The 21,646-nt window shown below is 36.3% G+C and overlaps 1 protein-coding gene across 2 annotated transcripts in view; it reads left to right on the top strand.

Moving 5' to 3' along the window:
- The window catches only part of gfra2a (GDNF family receptor alpha 2a), a 104,676-nt gene that overhangs the window by 28,566 nt on the left and 54,464 nt on the right, over positions 1-21,646 (top strand). For both annotated transcript variants that reach the window (XM_048210353.1, XM_048210352.1), the window contains exon 3: positions 4,746-4,832. In XM_048210353.1, coding sequence (XP_048066310.1) covers positions 4,746-4,832 — 87 coding nt within the window. The remainder of the gene's footprint in view (positions 1-4,745; positions 4,833-21,646) is intronic.

Genomic DNA, 21,646 nt, shown 5'->3' on the forward strand with positions numbered 1-21,646 from the left:
TTTAAGAAAGCAGATGTCTCAGTTATGTTCTCCTTTTGATCTTATTGTCAATATAGGGGAAACAATTGAGATATTTGAAGAGATCCCATTTGTGATTTTTCATTCCCTTGGGATGTTGTTTGCTCCGTTTGGTTTTCTGGAATGTTAAAATCATCAGTCATTCACATCAATGCTCTGCTGACCTTTTATGTCTATTAATTTGGCTAAAAGTAACTGGACTTTCCATCTCCAGACAACATTTTTAAAGTCTTATGGTGCGTTCACACCGGACGCGAATGAAGCGGTAAGCGCGAGTGATTTACATGTTAAGTCAATGCAAAGACGCGAATTGACATCCTGCGGCGCGAATTGAGCGATTCGGGTGTTTGACGCGCTTAACGCGTGATTCGCGCGAATCGCGCAAGTTGAAAAATCTGAACTTTGGCGAATTTCCGCGCCGCGTTAACCAATCAGGAGCTTGCTCTAGTAGTGACGTGACGTAGCGAGCTGAGGCAGAAATTCGAAACAACAATGGAGGCATAAAATCATCGTCGCTGTACATCTTCATACATTTATAGAAACAGAAATAAAAAGGATAGTGTTTGAAAGTGAGGAGGTCGGACAATCTGATAAGTTGTAAAAAACGGTCTTTACTCAATTTGAGCTATATATATATATATATATATATATATATACATATTAAGACTACAAGCCAACTAAAGACGACCAATTGAGCTTATTCGCTGTGATTTACAATTATTTCCCCACTGACAAGTTGTGTTTATTCAGAGGAAGTGTGCAGAAAGCAGTGGGAGAGTCTGGGACACATAAAGGAGCGGGAGAGCCCCTCATGACGCAAATTCGCGTCTGTTGTGAAGGGATTTTCACGCGCGAATGAAGTGAGTAAACTCAAAATGTTCAAGCGTCCAACTAGTCGCGTCTGGTGTGAACGCAGCATTAGACTTTTTGAGTCAGGTCCTTGGTCCATCATGGACACAGTGGACTGTAAATACAAAGAGAACATTTCTCCAAAAAAAAAAAAAAAAAACTTGACACGTTTTTTTTTTTTTCTTCCTTTGCTTAAAGTTGTTTCATCTTCACTTTTATATTTTTCATTGACCTTTTAATATTTCATATTTTCAGTTTATCTGCAGTACTCTTTCATGTGATTTTTTTTTTAATAACTGTAATGAAAAAGTTTCCAATCCTTTTCAAATGTCTTTAAAAGTATAATCAATGTCCTTTTGCTTTCAGACTTAATTGTAGCAGACGTTTTGGTCTATTCATTTTAGTTAGGATAATTCATGCAATTCTATCTGTCTGTCTAACTGCAGAATCCTTGACGCTCGGTCAGCAGGTGGAGTGATGTTTAATATGCACTGTTCCATGTTAGTGATCTAATGTGAGTTAGGGACTGTCTGAAGACATATGCCATCTTTCATCACATCTCTACATGTGCACACATCCATGTGTAGCCCATCCGCCTCAGAAACCGCTGCGTGACAGTGGAGCTCGGCGTATGATAAAATGAGACTGACACAGCTTAAATACTCCAATGATCCGCATTGCCCAACAGAAAAGAGGACCTGAGTGCCCCCTGCTAGTATGCAGGTGTCTGAATTACATGGAATGATTGTGAATTTCGAATTCTGGATTAAAGCTCCCGAGAGAGACTGTCAGAAGGGAGTACTGCATGCAAAGGCTGGCTAATTTTTAATTTTGACAGGCACAAGCTTCACACACTCATCGCTGAGGGGTTTTACTGTCTCCCCAACTCGGTTCAAGAGTCACAAAGCTTCCTTTGACAATAAGTATCCACAGAACAGCCAGTAAAATGCAATAGTTACACTCCACTGGGTTCAATTTAATATGCAATTTACACAGTTTTTCAGACATTGTTCTTTTAAGATGAATGCCCCAAAAAAGAACATCTGATGGCGAATAGTAGCAATAACTTTTACATTATTCCTCCTGATGTATTTTCATGGTATAGGGGCCTCTCAACCCTTGTGTGCAGGTAATATAATATTAATGAAATAAAAGTCCACTTGATGTATAAAAGTCACAATATGTATATACATGACATACAAGTTTCAACAAAAATTAAATTAAAATATATCTTTTGTTTACCATAAATGCTTGTCAGTACATTCGACAGTTCAATGTTACCATATAAAGATGTACTACAACTTTCCATTTAATAAAAATTTCAAATTATAACACTTTTTTTTTTTTATTTCATTGAAATTAATATGCAGTTAAGTGTCTGAAAATGTTACATTCAGTACACACTTAATAATTTTGTTTTAAATTATATTATTACCATAATAAGTTCTCTTTTTTAAAAGGTTAAAGTGCTAAATTCTAAAGTTTACTTATTTTTCGCAGGGTACGTTTTATGGCTACATTCACAACAACACTAGCTGTACTATATCAACAGTATGAAGCATGTTTTACCATAAGTTGGTCCTATGTCTCATATATTTGCACTATTGTTCGCCATTTTGTAAGTAAGTAAATTTAAACATGGCAGAGCTATTCAAAGTGCTGAACAGAGTAAAGAAACATAAAATAAAAAACAGAGTAAAGCCAAACAAAACAGACAATAAAACAGGATAATATTAAAATGCCAGGGAGTAGAGATATGTTTTCAAATTTGATTTAAAAAAATGGTAATGGCGTAAGGCGGATGTCCAGAGGCAATTGGTTCCATAGACGGAGGGCGGCAACGGAAAAAAGCTTTATCTCCCTTCGTTTTTAGACGGGAGCGAGGAATAGATAAAAGAGCCCTGTCTGAAGATCTTAAAAGTCTGGAAGAAGACAGAGGAGTAAGAAGATCATTAAGAGCTTTAAAAACAAACAACAGAATTTTAAACTGAATTCTAAAATAGATTGGGAGCCAATGAAGCGAGCCTAAAATTGGGGTTACATGATCATATTTCTTTGTCCCAGTCAGCAGCCTTGCAGAGGCATTTTGTACCATCTGGAGGTGTGTAAGCGATGACTGAGGAAGACCCAGATACAATGGGTTACAATAGTCTAAGCGTGAGGTAATAACCTTCTCCATGTCTTGGAATGACAAAAACGATTTAAGTTTGGATATAATCCGCAACTGATAAAAACTATTCTTAACAACAGAATTCATTTGTTTGGATAAACAAAATTCCTGGATCCAAGTCCAGGATGACACCAAGGTTCCTAACCTGGGAGGAAACTGAGGGGAAATGATTACTCAGCTCCTTAATTTGGGGGGACCAAAAACAATGATTACCGTTTTGTCCTCATTAAAGGGTTAGTTCACCCAAAAATGAAAATGATCCCATAATTTACTCACCCTCGAGCCATCCTAGGTGTATATGACCTTCTTCTTTCAGCCAAACACAATCAGGGTTATATTAAAAAATATCCTGGCTCTTCCATGCTTAATAATGGGAGTTATTGGAGTTTTTGAAGTCCAAAAAAGTGCATCCATTGATTGCACTATGTCTTACGTTATAATGTGCAGTACGTCATGTCATTGTTTATTACATCGCGGAAGTTAACGCTTTTTGGATGTACGCTGAATGCGTATGGCTGTCATGCCGGAAGCTCGGAAGGATATTTTTTCTTACACAAATGCATTGATTTGCTTCAGAAGGCCTTTATTAACCCCTCGGAGCCACGTGGAGAATGTTTTATGATTGATGGATGCAATTTTTTGGATTTCAAAAACTTATCCTCCAGTCACTTCCATTATAATGTTTGGCTGAAAGTCATATACACCTAGGATGGCTTGAGGGTGAGTAAATTACAGGGTAATTTTTGTTTTTGGGTGAACTAACCCTTTAAATTGGAGAAAGTTATTTGATAACCATTTCTTAATGTCCCAGATGCATTCCAACAAAGGCTGAAAAGAATCGCCAGCTTTCAACGGCAGTATCATCAGCATAAAAATGAAATGAAACATTGTGCTTCTTAATGATATCCCCGAGTGGATGCATATATAAGTTAAAAAGAAGCGGACCCAAAATAGAGCCCTGAGGTACTCCACTAGGAGCAGAAGATAAAGAGAACTCTACAGTAGTGCGTACTACAGTAATGTGGGTAATGTGTTTACACTTAAATACACAGCTAGGCATAGTGCACTGTGAGTACCTGGATGATGTACTTATTCAATGATAAAAGAAAAAAAAAGTGCATTGTTGGACACTTATCATTTCCTACATATTGCAGCTAAATATGCTAAAGCCAAGAGCAACTTCAAATGGAATAGAGTACATGCTTCTGTATAGCAAAATAAATAAATAAAATTCAAGTGCTCCATTTGATACCACACTATCCTTATGCATTCTATGGCAGTACATAGTGTATAATGTAAGTGCACAGTGTATACTACAACTAAAGTGACCCAATACCAAAATGTGCAGTATACAACAGATCATGTTTACTGTACATAAGGCTCTACGTGCAATAACTGAACTGTAAGTAATATTAACTGAGATTTTAACATTGTTTTTTGGCTCGATATTTTCTATCGGATGGCATTATTAACACAAATTTGGATTCTCAGATGGTAATTGGATGCCACTCATTGAAATAAATAAACATAATAAGGTCATGTGAAAACAATGTGGAATAATGTACTAATGTAGCATACAAATGCAGTGTAGCATTTGAAATGTTTTACACAATATTTTTCAAAAAGAGGTTAGAGGTCAGAGGTCATACAGTGGGTATGTACAGTGCTAAACATTTTTTTAATAGTCTATAATTATGTCTTGTTTTAGGTGAGGATTTTTATGAGCCATCTCCTTACGAACCCATGACGCCTCACCGACATTCAGATGCATTTCGCCTGGCGTCAATCATCTCAGGTAATTATCAATATTTTCATTATGTATACATTGTGGCAATGTACAGTACTGTACTGTTTGTTGTTGATATTAGCTCCTTTTTATTGCCAAGTTCTTATATGAAACTCAAATTAATTATTATTATTATGTTCCAATACAGACCAGTCAAAGTTTCTTCTTCCTAAATTTTTCTTTTAGCACATTCCAAACATTATAGAAGGAGAAAGGAAGATAAATTAGTCATTTTCCTTTCTAGGAAAAAAAGAAACAGGAGCAAGCGCTTATTCCAGTGAAATAAAAACCATTCTAGGCATTTGTCACCTCGGCATGAGTTAAGTTTAATGTTTAATTCACTGACAGCAGTCATTACAGACAGTAGAGGACAGAAATATTGCATCCAATCTATTATCACAGCCTCACAGAGCCTGGAACAACCAGAATAACTCATTTTTATTCTGATCTGAAAAAAAAAAAAAAAAAAAAAGCCAGTGAAAGACAAATCTCATGCTCAGTATAGAAAATAGTGAATTCAACAGGGTTGTCAGATCCATCTTCTTGCCAATTTGTTGCATAATACTATTTTTGTGTCTTGAAAGGCCTGCTGTGAGTAGCAGCTGAGGTTTGGAGTTTGCATATTTTCTTTCTTTCTTTACACAAAATAAAAACATTGCAGCTGGGAAATGTGGACACGGCCTCCATTGGCTGATCGTGTAAACATTAGTTGATCGTGTAATTTCACAGAGAGGTGAGTTAAGTAGGGTTTAATGTCTTTGTTGACATAATTGTATGTATTGTTATGGTTATCACATCTTCAGTTGATTATATGACAACATAAAAGGGGAAAATGAGTTTGTAGACTGATTTAAAGGGATAGTTCACCCAAAAGTGAACATTCTATTATCATTTACTCACCGTCATGTTTTTCCAAATTATTCTTGCATTTACTGTTTCTTCATATCAAAGTAAGAGTCATTTCTACAGCGAACTAAAGGCTGTAGTTTCTCTCTAAAGAAGTCTCAGACATCACGCCCACGGACCATTGGCTGAACGTCTGATGCATTTGGCACACTTAACTGGAAGCACTTCAGGATTTTCGAAGTCGTCATCTGGTTGGTTAAATTCTAGAGGATGTCCGGGAGACGTGTGTCACGTTCTTTAATGGTCCACCTGGTATGCGCCTAAACATAACGTGGAACAAAACGAAATGTGATTGGTTGCGTTACATGTCAGTCAGACATCCTCTTGGGTAGTCCTTGGCCAATGAAAGCTGCGATAGAGTCCAGACCTTCTGCCATCAGTCGAGACTACATTGCGTCTCACTCACAACCTTCACAGATTGAGATGGCGTCTTTTGATTTGATGTGACAGCCCGAGTCATTATTCTAGACGGCTGTGTCTGTTCATTTACTAAAGAGGATGAGAGGAACAAGTGGACCGCAGCACTAGCACTGACATATTGAGGGTAAAGCTGGCGGACCCGCTCAGCCCGTAGCCGCTCCCTGGTGGGAATCTCTCCCAACCTGGAAGTGGAACAGCCCTGTGTGCCATATTTAGGATCAGGCAACATTAATTGTGACCCCTTAGTGCTCTGGCTGCTGTGATGCACAACCGTGGATTTATATATCACTGGAAGCACCATTGTGTTACTGATGTACATGCAGTAAGTGGATAGTATTAGCAAAGTAAAATCCTAAAACACACACGGGGGAATCCACTAAGAATGAAATGCGTATTAATTTGTTAAAAGACACATTGTGACATGTGAAGTTACATACATGTGATTGTAACAACATTGGTTTGTCACATTCTGATATATGAAGTCAAATTATGAGAAACAAGGACTCAATTGCAGGATGTAAAGTTACATTGTGATTTATAAAGTCAAAACTATGAGAAACAAATACACAATTGTGAGATATAAAGTAACTTTGAGATTTTGCACATTAGTTACATTAGTTACATTCTGTGATATGAAGTCAAATTACTTGAAACATATACATTTGCATTGAGATTTATAAAGAAACAAGTTCACAATTGTGAGATGTAAAATCACATTGCGATTTTGTGAATTTAAAGGTGCCATCGAATGAAAAATTGAATTTAACTCGGCATAGATGAATAACAAGAGTTCAGTACATGGAAATGACATACAGTGAGTCTCAAACTCCATTGTTTCCTCCTTCTTATGTAAATCTCATTTGTTTAAAAGACCTCCGAAGAACAGGCGAATCTCAACATAACACCGACTGTTACGTAACAGTTGGGATCATTAATATGTACGCCCCCAATATTTGCATATGCCAGCCCATGTTCAAGGCATTACACAAGGGCAAAACATCTGGATGTGCACAGCTGAATCATCAGACTAGGTAAGCAAGCAAGGACAATAGCGAAAAATGGCAGATGGAGCGATAATAACTGACATGATCCATGATATCATGATATTTTTAGTGATATTTTTAAATTGTCTTTCTAAATGTTTCGTTAGCATGTTGCTAATGTACTGTTAAATGTGGTTAAAGTTACCATCGTTTCTTACTGTATTCACGGAGACAACAGCCGTCGCTATTTTCATTATTAAACACTTGCAGTCTGTATAATTCATAAACACAACTTCATTCTTTATAAATCTCTCCAACAGTGTGTAATGTTAGCTTTAGCCTGTTAGCCACGGAACATAGCTTCAAACTCATTCAGAATCAAATGTAAACATCCAAATAAATACTATACTCACAGGAATCGATGCATGCATGCAGCATGAATGACGAACACTTTGTAAAGATCCATTTTGAGGGTTATATTAGCTGTGTGAACTTTGTTTATGCTGGTTAAGGCAGTCGAGAGCTCGGGGGCGGGGGAGCGTGAGATTTAAAGGGGCCACGCACAGAATCGGTGCATATATAATTATGGCTCAAAATAAACAAATTCACAATTGTAAGAAATAAAAATTGAGATTTTACATAGTTGGGTCCCATTCTGACGTATGAGTCAAATTACAAGAAACAGTCACAATGAAAAGATATAATGTTGTATTGTGATTTATAAAGTCACAACTACAAGAAACAAATTCACAACTGTGAGAAATAAAAATTTAGATTTTACACAGTTGAGTCTGATTCTGATGTATGAATCAAATTACAAGAAACAGTCACAATTGAAAGATATAAAGTTGCATTGTGATTTATAAAGTCACAACAACTACAAGAAACAAATTCACAATTGTAAGAAATAAAAATTGAGATTTTACACAGTTGAGTCCGATTCTGATGTATGAATCAAATTACAAGAAAGTCACAATTTACCACTCACAAAGACCCGCCCCCTTTAGCTACTGTTGCTATTTCCGACAAGCCATGGCGATCTCTCACGCAGTGAAAAATACATCGCGGAGCAAAGAGGACACTGACAATGCGTCGTCAGACAAGACAAAGCAGGTTACTTTTGATATAAAATTTTGTAATTTTTAAAGACATTTAAACAATAAATACCGTTTTGTGGCTCTTGGATGTGTCGTGATAGATTGCTGTAGCGCCTCATCTCAAGTGGCTCGTGAACCGATCATCTCTTCCTACTAGTTTATTTATAGCATCAAATAAACATGAATGAACATCATTAGAAATGTTGTTTCAAACGTGGAAAGATGTCATTACACACCATTTTACAAGTTCAAATCCGCCTATGTTAATCTGCGATCTCCCTGACTGCTCTGTCGGACAAAATGGCGGATTCGGCATTATGATTGGTTAGATCGCCTGTCAATCAAATTAGTCAGTCAAATTAGTCAAAATGTCGCTTTTGTAAGATGTAGTTACATAGTCATTTTGTAGTCACAATTCAAAGAAATTAATTTACAAGTACAAGAAACAAAGTCACAGTTGCTAGATATAAAGTGTTATGAGATTTAAAGTATCAATAGCTAGAACAAAATTTGCTTGAAAAAACATGGTTGCTGTGTTGAATACCTCTGTAAACTTTCCCCTCGCAAAGGTCAACAGTTCAAGATCTCAGAGCACCACTTTATGTTGTGGTTCACACTCTGTGTTCAATTTGATAGATATCAGGCCAGGGCAAAAAATATTTGTCTGCCTGAAATATGACAGAGCGTTTTATGACATGACATAAGACTCTCTTCATGGGTCATTTCAGGTGTCGATGAAGACTCTATTAACAGGAGAATCTTCTCTCCTGCTCGTTCACTTTCTTTTTCATTTCTTTTGACAAATCCCTCAAGCCTGGTGAGCAGAAACACTTTCCAACAGAATAAGCCACTCGAAAAAGAAACAGATAAATTGAAGAATAGAAAAGGTAGAATATAAATAGATGAACCTTTTCAGGCACAGTGGTCTGTGAGAAATCACCTATTATTTTCTTACTCTTGAATTTGCATTAAAGTAGGAATCTTTCAGTTTTGTGACATTTTATGTATCTCAAAAGCTGGGTGTGCACAGTCTCTTGGAGATTATGAAAAACAAAACAAAACAAGCTAAACTAGTTAGATTTTTTGCAACTATTCTTGATGCTAACATCAACAGAGTTGATGTCATAAATGTCATAAAATCATGCTATAAAGATAAAATATAGCTGTTTTTATATAGGAAATTAGGTGGATTTGCACAGCAACCACTGTGGATATACAGGAAAAACCAAATCATATGACAAAATGGTGGTAAGCATTCTGTGTTTGATCAAATTGAGCAATCTTTATAATATACTATACATGGTCAAATCATTTTGACTGGAAAAAAAAAAACATTTGAAAGATATTTCAATCAGTGCACAAAATAAATATACACTCAGTGCAGTGTAGTGCTTTTCACTTTGAACTTTGAGTGAGAAACCACCTCAAAAATGCCTGCATAATCATGGATTTTAGTTTGATGGTTTTTTACCCATTCATCCTGTTTGAAAGAAATAGTGACTGTGCCTGAAATGGTTTGAAAAGAGATTATGGTGGCATGAGACCATCATCTCTGCAGGTTCAGAATAATATGGTCGTGCAGTTTTATTATATTGATAGTGGCTTCCAGATTTACACTAGTTTCTGATCAAATCTTTTGCACCAATAAAACAGCATTCAGACTGACAGTTTGAGCGATAGCGGTCTCTTTTATAATCATTTCCTTGAGTTTAGTATCTTTGTGTAGTGTTTATTCGTTGCTGTAATGGAGGTCCACTCTTATAGTCACGGCCAACATTACTGTCACAACAGGCCGATGAAGAAGGTAATAATAGTGTAAGTAATAAAAGCAAGACTTTATGAGCTTTTTGCTCATATTAAAGTGCACACATGCACACAAATATATGTGTGTAAAGGGAACTGGGGCATTGAGATTGACGATTTTATGATAATACAATTTACTTCATGCATAATGTAAATAAGAAATTTAAATATTGGTGTTTATCATTAAAGTTGAGTTAAGATTAGATGAGTTATGTAATTTACCTGTTAAAAACATCTTAATCTTTGTGATTCACTTTGTCTTTAATGCCTCAAGCATTTTTCTATTCTGAGTTCAGCATTGGAAATTATTTGGTATATTTGCCAGGCTAAGTCCTTAGGGGAGATGAAGCGATAACTACATGCAGTGATGCTCCGACTGCATGCAGAGCCAATGATTCCTCACACCTGGCATTGGAAACTTTCTAGAGATTTCTGGCTGAAATTAGCAAAAACTGCTGAATATGTTCAGTTCTTATAGCTCATGTTGATTTTCCAACTTACAAAATGTTGATTTTATATTTAGTTCATTTTTGAAAGCAGTTTCTTGACAAATTTGCAGTTATAAAGCACAGAAAATCCCAGTGACAATATCACCAGTGGCATATTCTCATAATATATAGTGTCAATACACAAAATTTACTTCTGGTCAGATTACTATAATCAATAAATGTAATATGCATAAATGTGCACAAAAATATAAATCAAAGGGAGTTTCTGAACTAAAAGTCAAGGGACGTGTTTGACACCAAATTTTAATAATGAACCCCTCAAAAAAACTGAAGAAATATGTATAACCTTTCTCATTTTCAATCTTGCAGCATGCATATATTGCTACAGAACATTACGTTTTATGAGAACACAACCATTCTGATAAACTTGTGCAAAACTGTAAAGATTTTTACAAGTTAGTGTAAAACATAACCTTCAGCCACTGAGACCAATTCTCTCATTCTCGCCCCCCTTCATTCCCTTCAAAGGGAAAACACTGTTAACACACCCAACACAACCTTAGTTCAAGACATTGTTATCTTCTCTCTTCTTCCTATTACCTTGCGCATACATTGTTTCTTTTCCCTTTACTGCTGGCTATATTAACTGTAAAAGCACATTTGAAATTCATACTTCACTGTTGCCTTTGTGCCCCTTCAAGGGAGAAATGTAATGAGACTTTGTTTACCATGTGGCATCCCTGTCAGTAGGGAATGAGATATGGTCGGCGTTATACAAACAAGCCTGGGTCATAGCCGCTGATTATTAAACCAACAACAAGACGGTGGCTTCGTGGTCTGTGCTGATGCTAAAAGTTTGAAGTAAACAGGTTTTAGACTTCAGAAGTGTCCACACAAAATCAAATGAGTCAAATAATGAGGAGTCAAATTTTCCTGGATGTTTTGAGATAAAAGAGATTATTACTATAACTTTCAGCAGTCAAAACGTATTATTAGTAAAAAAAAAAAAAAAAGAAGCAGTTTACTGAAATTCTTTACTTCTGCAACAGATAAATACATTTTGAACTGCCTACATATGCACATCAATGACACTTATTCTGTGTATTTTGAAACTCTGACTATACCATTCAATACATGACTCATTTGAATCTTTTGTTTCGATTCAGTGTATCAAACTGCCAAAGTAAAATGCAGTAAACGAGGCTTTGTTACATCATAAGTGTTTTGAAACGTTTCAAAATTCCAATGGTTCACGTGACTTTGCAGTTTGATACGCGCTCCGAACCACTGATTTGAAACAAAAGACTCATAAAGCTTTGAAGCTTCATTAGGCAGTGCTTTGAAATTGTTGACTAAAGTTGTTTTTTTTTTTGTTTTTTTTGGCACACAAAAATTATTCTTGTCACTTCATAACATTACAGTTGAACCACTGTAGTCACATGAACTGTTTTAAATACATCTTTCGTAGCTTTCTGGGCATCTGAAAGTGTTAACCCTTAAATGCATGACTATTTCACTAATCATTCTTACATACTCGGGTCTTTAGAGACCCGGATCTATATCTAACATGGATGGATCTCTACCTGTCGCGATAATATAAAACTCCTCTGATATTAGAGTAACAATTACAGAAGAATAAAATAAAGCATAGTTTGTTACCTTTTGGAGCTTGGAAGGGCTCATTTTGAGCAGATGTTTTATGTCGTCACCACTGTCCTTGTCAGAGCTCATTTCCCAGTACACGCGAATATGAGCCCAAACTACATAATTTTCAACATCTTCAAAATCAATATTTTGATCGCTGACAGCTTCACCAGATCCATCATGTGACAGTGACACGAATATTTAATTGCTTTCAGTACTCTGCAGTAAATCGCTGAGCCATTTCACATTTTGCAAATGATACTTCCTATTCTCTCGTTTTCTGTCTGAATGAAATTTCACTTCATCGTGTATCAGATATTGGCAAATATACGTACACTTATACACACCACGGGTCGTTAGCGACCCTATACAATTTTTACAAAAAATTATTTTATAATTTTATGATTTTTTTCTTGTTATATTGTTTATAATGAATTGATTGAGGGATACTAAGAAGGTTGATGTCTATCTTTAAAAAAATGAATGAGGAGGAGGGTAGTGCATAAAGACCTGAGGTATCTTGCTGTCAATGGAGGCCTCACTGAGCATTCGGATTTTAGCAAAAATATCTTAATTTGTGTTCCGAAGATGAACGAAGGTATTACAGGCATGTAATGACAGAATTTTCATTTTGGGGTGAACTAAACTTTTAATATTAGTTAATACATTGACTACCATTAACTAACGGGACCTTTTTGTAAAGTATTGCTCATGTATTTTTATATAGAAGCAATTAAATTCCTTAGATCAGTATGAGGAATGAACATGGTAATAAAGAGCATATTGTGTGGTTTTTGTTGCAGAATTGTTTTACTAATATTATAAGTGAACCTCAGGGACCCATTCTGTACAGCAGACTGAAAAAGTTTGGATCTCTCTTTCCATCGCTGCTTTTTGCTCTCTTCCTCTCTCTCCCAAATAAGTATTATAATAGAAGGAGATAATGAGTAATGAGAAGTAAAGAAAGGCTTCCCATTCTCCTCGCAGCAACAGTAGGAGCTAAAGACTTTCTAACGAGCTCACGCACCTCAGAGGAGATTACATCTAAACTGTGGCACTTCTCCTAATTGCAATCAACCTAGGCAGTGCCAAGAGCTGTGAATAACCCAGACTGAACCTGCTGTCCCTTTAGCCGTCCATTACACAAACCATGCATTAATCACACATTATATGCCTGTGAGTGATCTGTATGGTAGCCTATGCTTAGTATGGGTATTTGCACATTAAATAAACCCAGATGCCTTATAAACTCATACTAATTAATCAAATAATACTTGTTACAGATAGTATTTGTGACCTGTGGTCTACCAGCAGGTCATTTTTGGTCACAATTTATTTTATAGGCTACAGAATTACAAGGCACCCTCCAGCATTCTTGCTGAGAGGAAGAAAAAAAAAAAAAAACTGTAAATCCTTTTTATTCCTTTGTCACTTTCACTTTTTGTGACCCACATGGTCCTCTCTAGAGGAGGTTTATGGTTTTCTATTTCTCTCTGATGTCAAATAAAATTCCATGTGTCATTTGTTGTCATGATTTGAATGTACATGTAAGAAACTTTTTGGTTAAATTCACTGAACAGTTGCACAACTTTTGTCATGGACTTGGGGCTACTGTGAATTCCTGTCTATTTGATATTTTCAGGATATCTGAACATCTCCAGATATTTTGTCCCATTTCCTTCTGTTCGGTTTCTATCCCTTCTTTAACCAGGCAAATGTTTGTGCATGCTGTGCTGCAGCATCCTCTGACCTCCAGACGCTGGACGCTTTTTTTATGTACATTCTCACCAACCAATTTCATACCTCATTTACGGCTTCTTCCTCCACTGTGAGACACACCTAAAATTGCTCTCTCACAAACACACACATACACACACAACAAGAGAGCGAGGACTGCTGAATCAAATTTGGAAACACTCTAAAACCATACTGTATTTTTAGATCCGGGTAACCTTTGCTTGCCTCTCATTCAGATCATTGCAAATGGCTTTTGTCGATTCAGAGCAAGAACTTTTAAAGGGTTATTATTATTATGGAAACACAAGATTGCACCAATTACAGGATACTTTTCCGACCTCGTAATGTGTCAGTCTAAATAGCTGTAGATTATAATGTTCTTATTCAGTGTTTTCCAGGAAAAATATCTAAAGTATAAATAAATAAAAACCATCTAAACAAGATACATTTAAAACAATATTGCTTTTATTGTTAATATATAGTTAATATATAGTTAGGTCCTTTACATGCAATCTGCAAGCAATCATAATTATTATTACCACATGGCACAAACTGATTGGCTTCTGCTGATCCTGCAGCAGATCTAACTTGCCAAGACCAAATACATTAACACTGCCTTATACTACAGGGCTGCTGAATGCTCGAATCTGATTGGTTGACGAACATTCTAAGGTGTTCTAAGGAAACGCATGGCTAAAGTAGTTCTAGGCAGGTCTTGACCGCATTACAGTTCCATATCACTTCGCCAAATGATTTCAGTTATTTCAAAAGGTCCTTACAACCTACAGCAGCAAAAGAAACAAACCCCGCAATGACACTGAGCAAGCAAATAAATATAGTAAACAATAGGATAAAAATGACAAATTATTGTCTTCGTTTTTGCCACAAAATATGTTTTATTATGTCCTGAAAGGTCATATTTTCTCTCCCGCACACACAATACACTACGGACACATATTCACACAGAAACATGTTGTCCTCGCTGCTCTGACAAATTTAGATTTAATTTTACATTCTACATGTTGTCACTTCTTCTAGAGTCTCTCCATTATTGTCCGACTCCGGTTTGAACATAAAAGGCTAAACAGTTTCTGACATTTTCAGTAAGTCTGCGTGAGATAGGAGCTGCTAGTGCTAACACGAGCTCTTGAAACTCTGCTTGGGAGCAACAGGTCATTTGCATTTAAAGGGACACCCACACACACACAAAAAAACTGAGGGTTTTAACATGCTATAAAAAATTATCTGTGGGGTATGGAGTACCTCAGGGATGACGCGTTTTTGTAGGCCAACCCGGAAGTTAGCGGCGCACGGGTTCCCTCAGTTGAAAGCCTATGCATTTTTCCCATAGACTTTTGGAAAATCGCAGAAAATATGCTCTGTGTTTAACAAAGGGTCATGACACTTACACGTTTTGTCTATTAAGAAAATCTTTACAAGTTAAAACAACATAAATACATTTTGAAGCCTAAATAAAGTCGTCAGATATAAAAAGCTAACAGTAGGCTATAAACAGACTACAGCACACCATAGTCGCGGATCAACATCGTCACCACCAAGCTTCTTCAAACTGTATTTAACCCTCAGGGGTCTGAGGTTTTTTGGGGCCCTGGAGAAGGTTTGACATGCCCTGACATTTGTGCTTTTTTTAAGTCTTCATAAACATATTAATGAAAAAAGTGTCATTACACTGTATTCAGCACAAACTAGGCTACAATAATATGTGAGGAACATGTATGTACATGTTTGTATTTTTGAATGAATAACGTTTATGCATGGTTATTGAAAAAACAAAAAACTTAAGTCACTGAAATAAAGCCAAAAAATATATATTAAATTTGTGTTCACAAGACTTCTGGTTATTGGAGGTTGTAGACTAGAGTTTTTGCTTCAAAATGAGGTAAAAATTATGCTGCCTGCTTGTTCATATAAAACAATAGAGAGATTAAAATTTTCTAAAACATCTTTGGTCAAGAAACACAGTATGCGTGGAGGCGTGAATCATCATGAATAATGGGTCATTTACAACTGAGAAGACAAAAGAATCGCATAAAGAGCTCTAATGACTTGCATAAATAATGAGCTCTTTCAGTCAGGTAGGCTGTGAAAAAAATCATGTCTCAACTCATCATGGTGTAAATCAAACATACAGAAAAAACTGCAATACTGTGAAATATTATTACAATTTAAAATAATGGTATTCTATTATATTCTTTAAAATGTAATGCATTTCTGTAATGCAAAATGTCTGAACAGTTATGTTACCTCTATGACATTTCATATAGGCTTTTAGCTTAAAAGCATGCGCATTTGGAGAAATATTGATGGATTCTCATAAGTTTGTCAATTTTCTATACAGAGGAGTAATATTTATTCAATATTTATTGTCTTCACTATGAACGCTGGATACTGTTTTCAATTCATACTTGCAGCCGGAGGGCGCTCTCTGTACACCTTTAGTCCACAAATCCATATAAAGAAGAAGAAGAAACAGGAACTAACTGCATGTCTTCTGCATGTTAGCTCGCTAACCATGGCTTTAACATCCAGATAAACACTTTTCAAGACAATAAATACACGATTGAGACGATGAATGCATGCATTGCCTCTGAATTTGCCTCAGAATAGCGCTGACTCCGTGGGCGTGGCCGCATTAGCGGATAATGAGCTGAATCACCGGCATCTGACATGGCTCTCTTTTCATACAGATTACATAAACACAGAATTTTTGTTTTCGATTTGACTTACACGATTTAAAACATGACATTTTAACGTTTTTTTTTTAGACAGAATTCTCATTTTTTTGTGATTAGTATTCACTAAGTTACAGTTAATTTTCTGAGAACTATCAGATTGGACTTCGTTCAGAGGGAGACGAGAGATCACGCATCATGTTAGTTTTCTTTATTTTGCAAAAAGCACAACATTTTGTTTTTACTCTGAGTGTACACAAATAAAAGAAGATATTCCACAGATTAAAATGTTGTATAGCTCTTAATTGTATGTGCAACATTGACGGAGTATTTTGAGTCTCTTTCACACTGGTTAGAAAAAAAACGCCGACCCCAGAGTGTTAAAAAACGTTATTTAAAAACGTTCGCCGATTATGATCTGCGCTGTGTATGAATACTTATCAACTTTTTCATGAGAAATGCTGTCCAAATGTCCTGTTTGTCATGATGACGTCTAAAGTCCTCGCCAAAGGAAGTAGTCCCTTTTAGCAACTTGTTAGCAACCGCCGTTTTTAAGACACAGTAAAGGTTTAAAAAATCACAAGCGGGTTATAACTGGTGTGTTTTATGTCATAGATCAAAACGTGAAAATATTTAGAGGCTTTGTTAACCACAGACCTTATTTCAGGCGATTTAGCAAAAACCCATTCAAAAAATCCATAGACTTTACAGCGTTGGAACCGGAAGCCCTAAAATGCTAACTCGCTTCCGGGTTTTGCCTACAAAAATGCGTCATCCCTGAGGTACTCTATTTTGAGCTAAAATTTAACACACTCTCTGGGGACATCAGAGACTTATTTTACATCTTGTAAAAGTGGCATTATATGACCCCTTTAAGGACAAAAACCTGACAAATGTCTTGAAATGGTTGTATTTTCAAATTCAAAGAGGTTCAGTAAATGTACTTCTGGTGTTTTTTTGTTTTTTTTTCTCTCTCTCTCTTTGGGGAGTGAGGTTACGAGGACGTGAGTCTTCATGCGTTGATTGCACTTGCTTTAAATTGTATTGATTGCATGCAGGACTCCCTCCAGTATTTAACTGTAGCGAAACTTGAGCTCAGAGGCAATCTGTTATTTCATGATTAAATATCTGACAAATGCTTGTATATGCTTCTAGCAAGGATGCCGATGGTAAAATCAGAGTCCAGATCTCCGTAAAATGTATAAATCTGTAACTCAGATGAGGCTTGTCTTTAATAAGTAAGGATATGTTTAATGTAAACATTCCCATGTCTTATTAATGACAGGCTTCTGAACATGCGTTATTAATCATTACTTCGTAAATACAAGACCTCTGAGCAATGATGTCTACTCTGAAACCAAGATAACTCCCTACAAACATCAAGATAGTTATTAATATCAATCAGTTTCAAAATATCTTCAAAGGACTTCATGAAAATCCCTAATGTCCTTCGCTGCCATAACACATGGTAATTTATATGCATACTCCCTTTTTATTTACATAAATATTATATTTCCACTCATTTAGAGTAAACAGTTCAGACATTTAGATCATTAGCACTTTATTCATAAGTAACAAAAACCCGTTCGGAATAAAATTCATCTTTTACTCTCCACAAGGGGTCTGATAAACCATCTGTTCTCAAAGTTATACCAACACCCACTGGGTTTTATTAGTTTCTCTCTCTCTCTCCTTCTCTCTCCAATCACCAGAGCTGCCGTCAAGGCTGGAGACGCCATTAGGGCAACATATCAATGCCGACCTTCATACACTTTTAGAGGTCCAGAACTTCCCCCCAGTCTCCAGCTGATAGTTCCCCAATCCCCTGAATGCTTCTTTCAGCTGCCTTCAACTGAACACTTACAGGCGTCACACAGCTGGATACATGCCCTTGTTTCCCTTTTCCCACTTTTCTTTATCTTGATTGTACTTATTGGAGTTTGCACAGCATATACACCACTTGAAGTTTCAATAATGCAAAGGTTTCAGTGGGGTTTTAGATAATACATTTAAACATCTTTTGGTTTTAGCAAGGGTACAGCTAATGTTTCATGCCCATTATTTTTTCAGGACCTTGCTCAGCGAAAGGTTGGGATTACATGGGATTATCCACAGCGAGTGCTCTGCCCATTCAAACTCAGGGTGCATGTGCAAATTTTTGAGCCAGAGGGATTTTGAGTGTAATATTATGTGTTTAATGAATTATATATATATTGACATTGATAATAATAAGATATTTTTCTTGAGCACCAAATCAGCATATTAGAATGGACACTGGAGAAATAGACTGGAGAAATGGCTACTGAAAGTTCAGCTTTGCATCACAGGAAATTATATGTGGTCCATATAAGCTGCGAATGCTCTGCATACCCAAGGCATTCTTGGACTCGCTAATTAATAATAACACTATAAATTACTATACATTCCCTTGTTTGAGGTGTACCATAAAGCTTACATGATAAAGTTTTGTTAATATGTATGCAATTGTCCCTCATTTACTTATTTGCCAACTGACGGTAATTTTCTTCAAATCTGTCAGTTACGGAGGGTTTCGGGTAAGCAGATCCACAATAGCTTCAATGAAATCAATGAAAATCACATTGTATTTGATATAAAACTAACTAGACTAAATCAAAGGAAAAAGTCATAACTGAAACTATTTTCATAGTATTTCATTTTCTCCATTGAGAGATTTAATTTTTACAAAACTTACAAACTGTTAAAGACAGACCTGCTGTAAGTAGACCTACTGTAACTATTGAAGGTTGTTAATCAATAGCGTAGACTATGTGTTTGTTAAAGTCATCGATTTGCTTTATTTCAACTTATTTTTTTTTTTAACCCTTTGACACATACGATCACACCAGTGTGATTAGAACGTTCAGTGCATCACGTGATCAAATGCCAAATTTAAATGTGCTTGCGCGCTTTGGCTGGCGCTAGTGTTTTCCACCGCATAATGTTTATTTTAGGTTTCAGACATTTAAATACAAAACAATACATTTAGAGTTTGTAAAATACACAATGATGTCTATAGAAGCGGCAATAACATGCCTTTAGACGACAAGTTTTATTCATGTAAGATACACATTGTGTAAGTAACTTTAACGTTTACTCTATTCTTCTCCCAGTTCACAGGCTCACTTACTTTCATGTATTTCGGGAGAAGTGGATGAATTCGCATGTCGTAAATCCAACAGATCTGATTCTCTGCACAAACTAACATGGCGGCGCACATTGCACATATAGCTCATCTAACGCGAAACACAAAACACATCCACTTGCACATATTTGACAATCGGAATATCAGATATTTCATGCTATAGTTAAAGGGATAGTTCACCCAAAAATGAAAATTTGATGTTTATCTGCTTACCCCCAGGGCATCCAAGATGTAGGTGACTTTGTTTCTTCAGTCGAACACAAATGATGATTTTTAACTCCAACCTGTTGCCAGTCTGACAGCTGTATAATGGGTGTCAATGGAAACACAATTTATAAGAGTCAAAACATATACATGCACAGACAAATTCAAATGAAACCCTGTGGCTCATGTGACGGCACATTTATGTCCTAAGACACGAAAAGATCGGTTTGTGCGAGAAACCGAACAGTATTTATATAATTTTTTACCTAATACACCACTATGTCAAACTGCATACACCAGTGAGGTCTGATCGCAGTCTGACAACCGCAGTGATGTCTAGCACTCATTGAAGTATATACGCGAGACATCACTGCCGCTGTCAGAACGCCATCAGACCTCACTAACCGAGTGCTGAACGCAGTTGGACATGGTGTTTTAGAGTAAAAAATTATATAAATACTGTTTGGTTTCTCACACAAACCGATAGTTTCGTGTCTTAGGACATCAATGTGTCGTCATGAGCCACAGGGTTTAATTTGGATTTGTCTGTGCATGGTTTTTTTTTTGACACTTATAAATTGTGTTCCCATTCACTCGCATTATTTGACTGACAGACGGCAACGGTTGAAGTTAAAAATCATCATTTGTGTTCTACTGAAGAAACAAAGTCACCTACATCTTGGATAAGCAGATAAACATCAAATTTTCATTTTTGGGTGAACTATCCCTTTAACAAATTTGTGTATATTTTGAACAAAAAGTGAAAAATTAAATAAAAGCAGATCATCAGTCATACAGCGCTATTGTGGCTACGCCGGTGTGTCAAGTAACAAGCAATGATGCATCACCATGGAAAAAATAAAGTGATACGTTCTAAATAATGGTCGCCTTGAAAAACTCACGCTGGGGGCACAGCCAGAATATTTGAATATTTTGAATATATTTTATTATATCTTAGGCTACTTATATAAAATTTAAATTTATAACAGGCTACTAATATTTATTACATTATAGTTACTTTTAATTCTTAATTAAAAAAAAAAAACTTAAGACATACATACAACCAAGGATCAGTAATCTCTGATTTAGATCTGAGTATTTAAGCTGTTGCGCCGCACAGGTGAAGTATGTCATTTCTGCGACACTGGTGGCATCTAGCAGAATTACAAAAATAGACCTACAGCATATTTTGGAAACACCCCTTTCGCTCGCCGCCCCTCCCTCAACTCAAACATCACAAACACAGCTCTTACGGGTGCATGCTTGAAGGCATGTCTCAACAGGTAAATGTAGGCTTCTTTCAATAAAAGGTCCAACCAATGCTATCTCATGACCAATTCGTAAGTATTTTATGAAGTGGCTAATTCATACAAGTTCACTCGTACAAATTCATACGTTTTTTCTAAACCCCAGTGATGGGTAGGATTAGGGGCAGGGTTAGATCATTCATACGAATTCATATGAATTTGACAACTTGTACGATTTAGCAAAAAAACGTACAAATTTGTATGAGTGAAGTCATACGAATTTGTGTGAATTAGTCACCTCAAAAAATACGTACAAATTGGCAATAAAAATACGTACAAATCAGGTTGGTCCAACATATTTACTCTCTGCTGTGTTGCTATGTGTCATGAGACTAAGCAAGTAGCTCTCTATTTAGAGCGAACGAGTCTCGCTTATTACAAACCGATCCAACGTATCTGTACCAGGCAAATTTTTGC

The sequence above is a fragment of the Megalobrama amblycephala genome, linkage group LG12, assembly GCF_018812025.1.
Source record: "Megalobrama amblycephala isolate DHTTF-2021 linkage group LG12, ASM1881202v1, whole genome shotgun sequence".
NCBI classification, from domain to species: Eukaryota; Metazoa; Chordata; class Actinopteri; order Cypriniformes; family Xenocyprididae; genus Megalobrama; species Megalobrama amblycephala.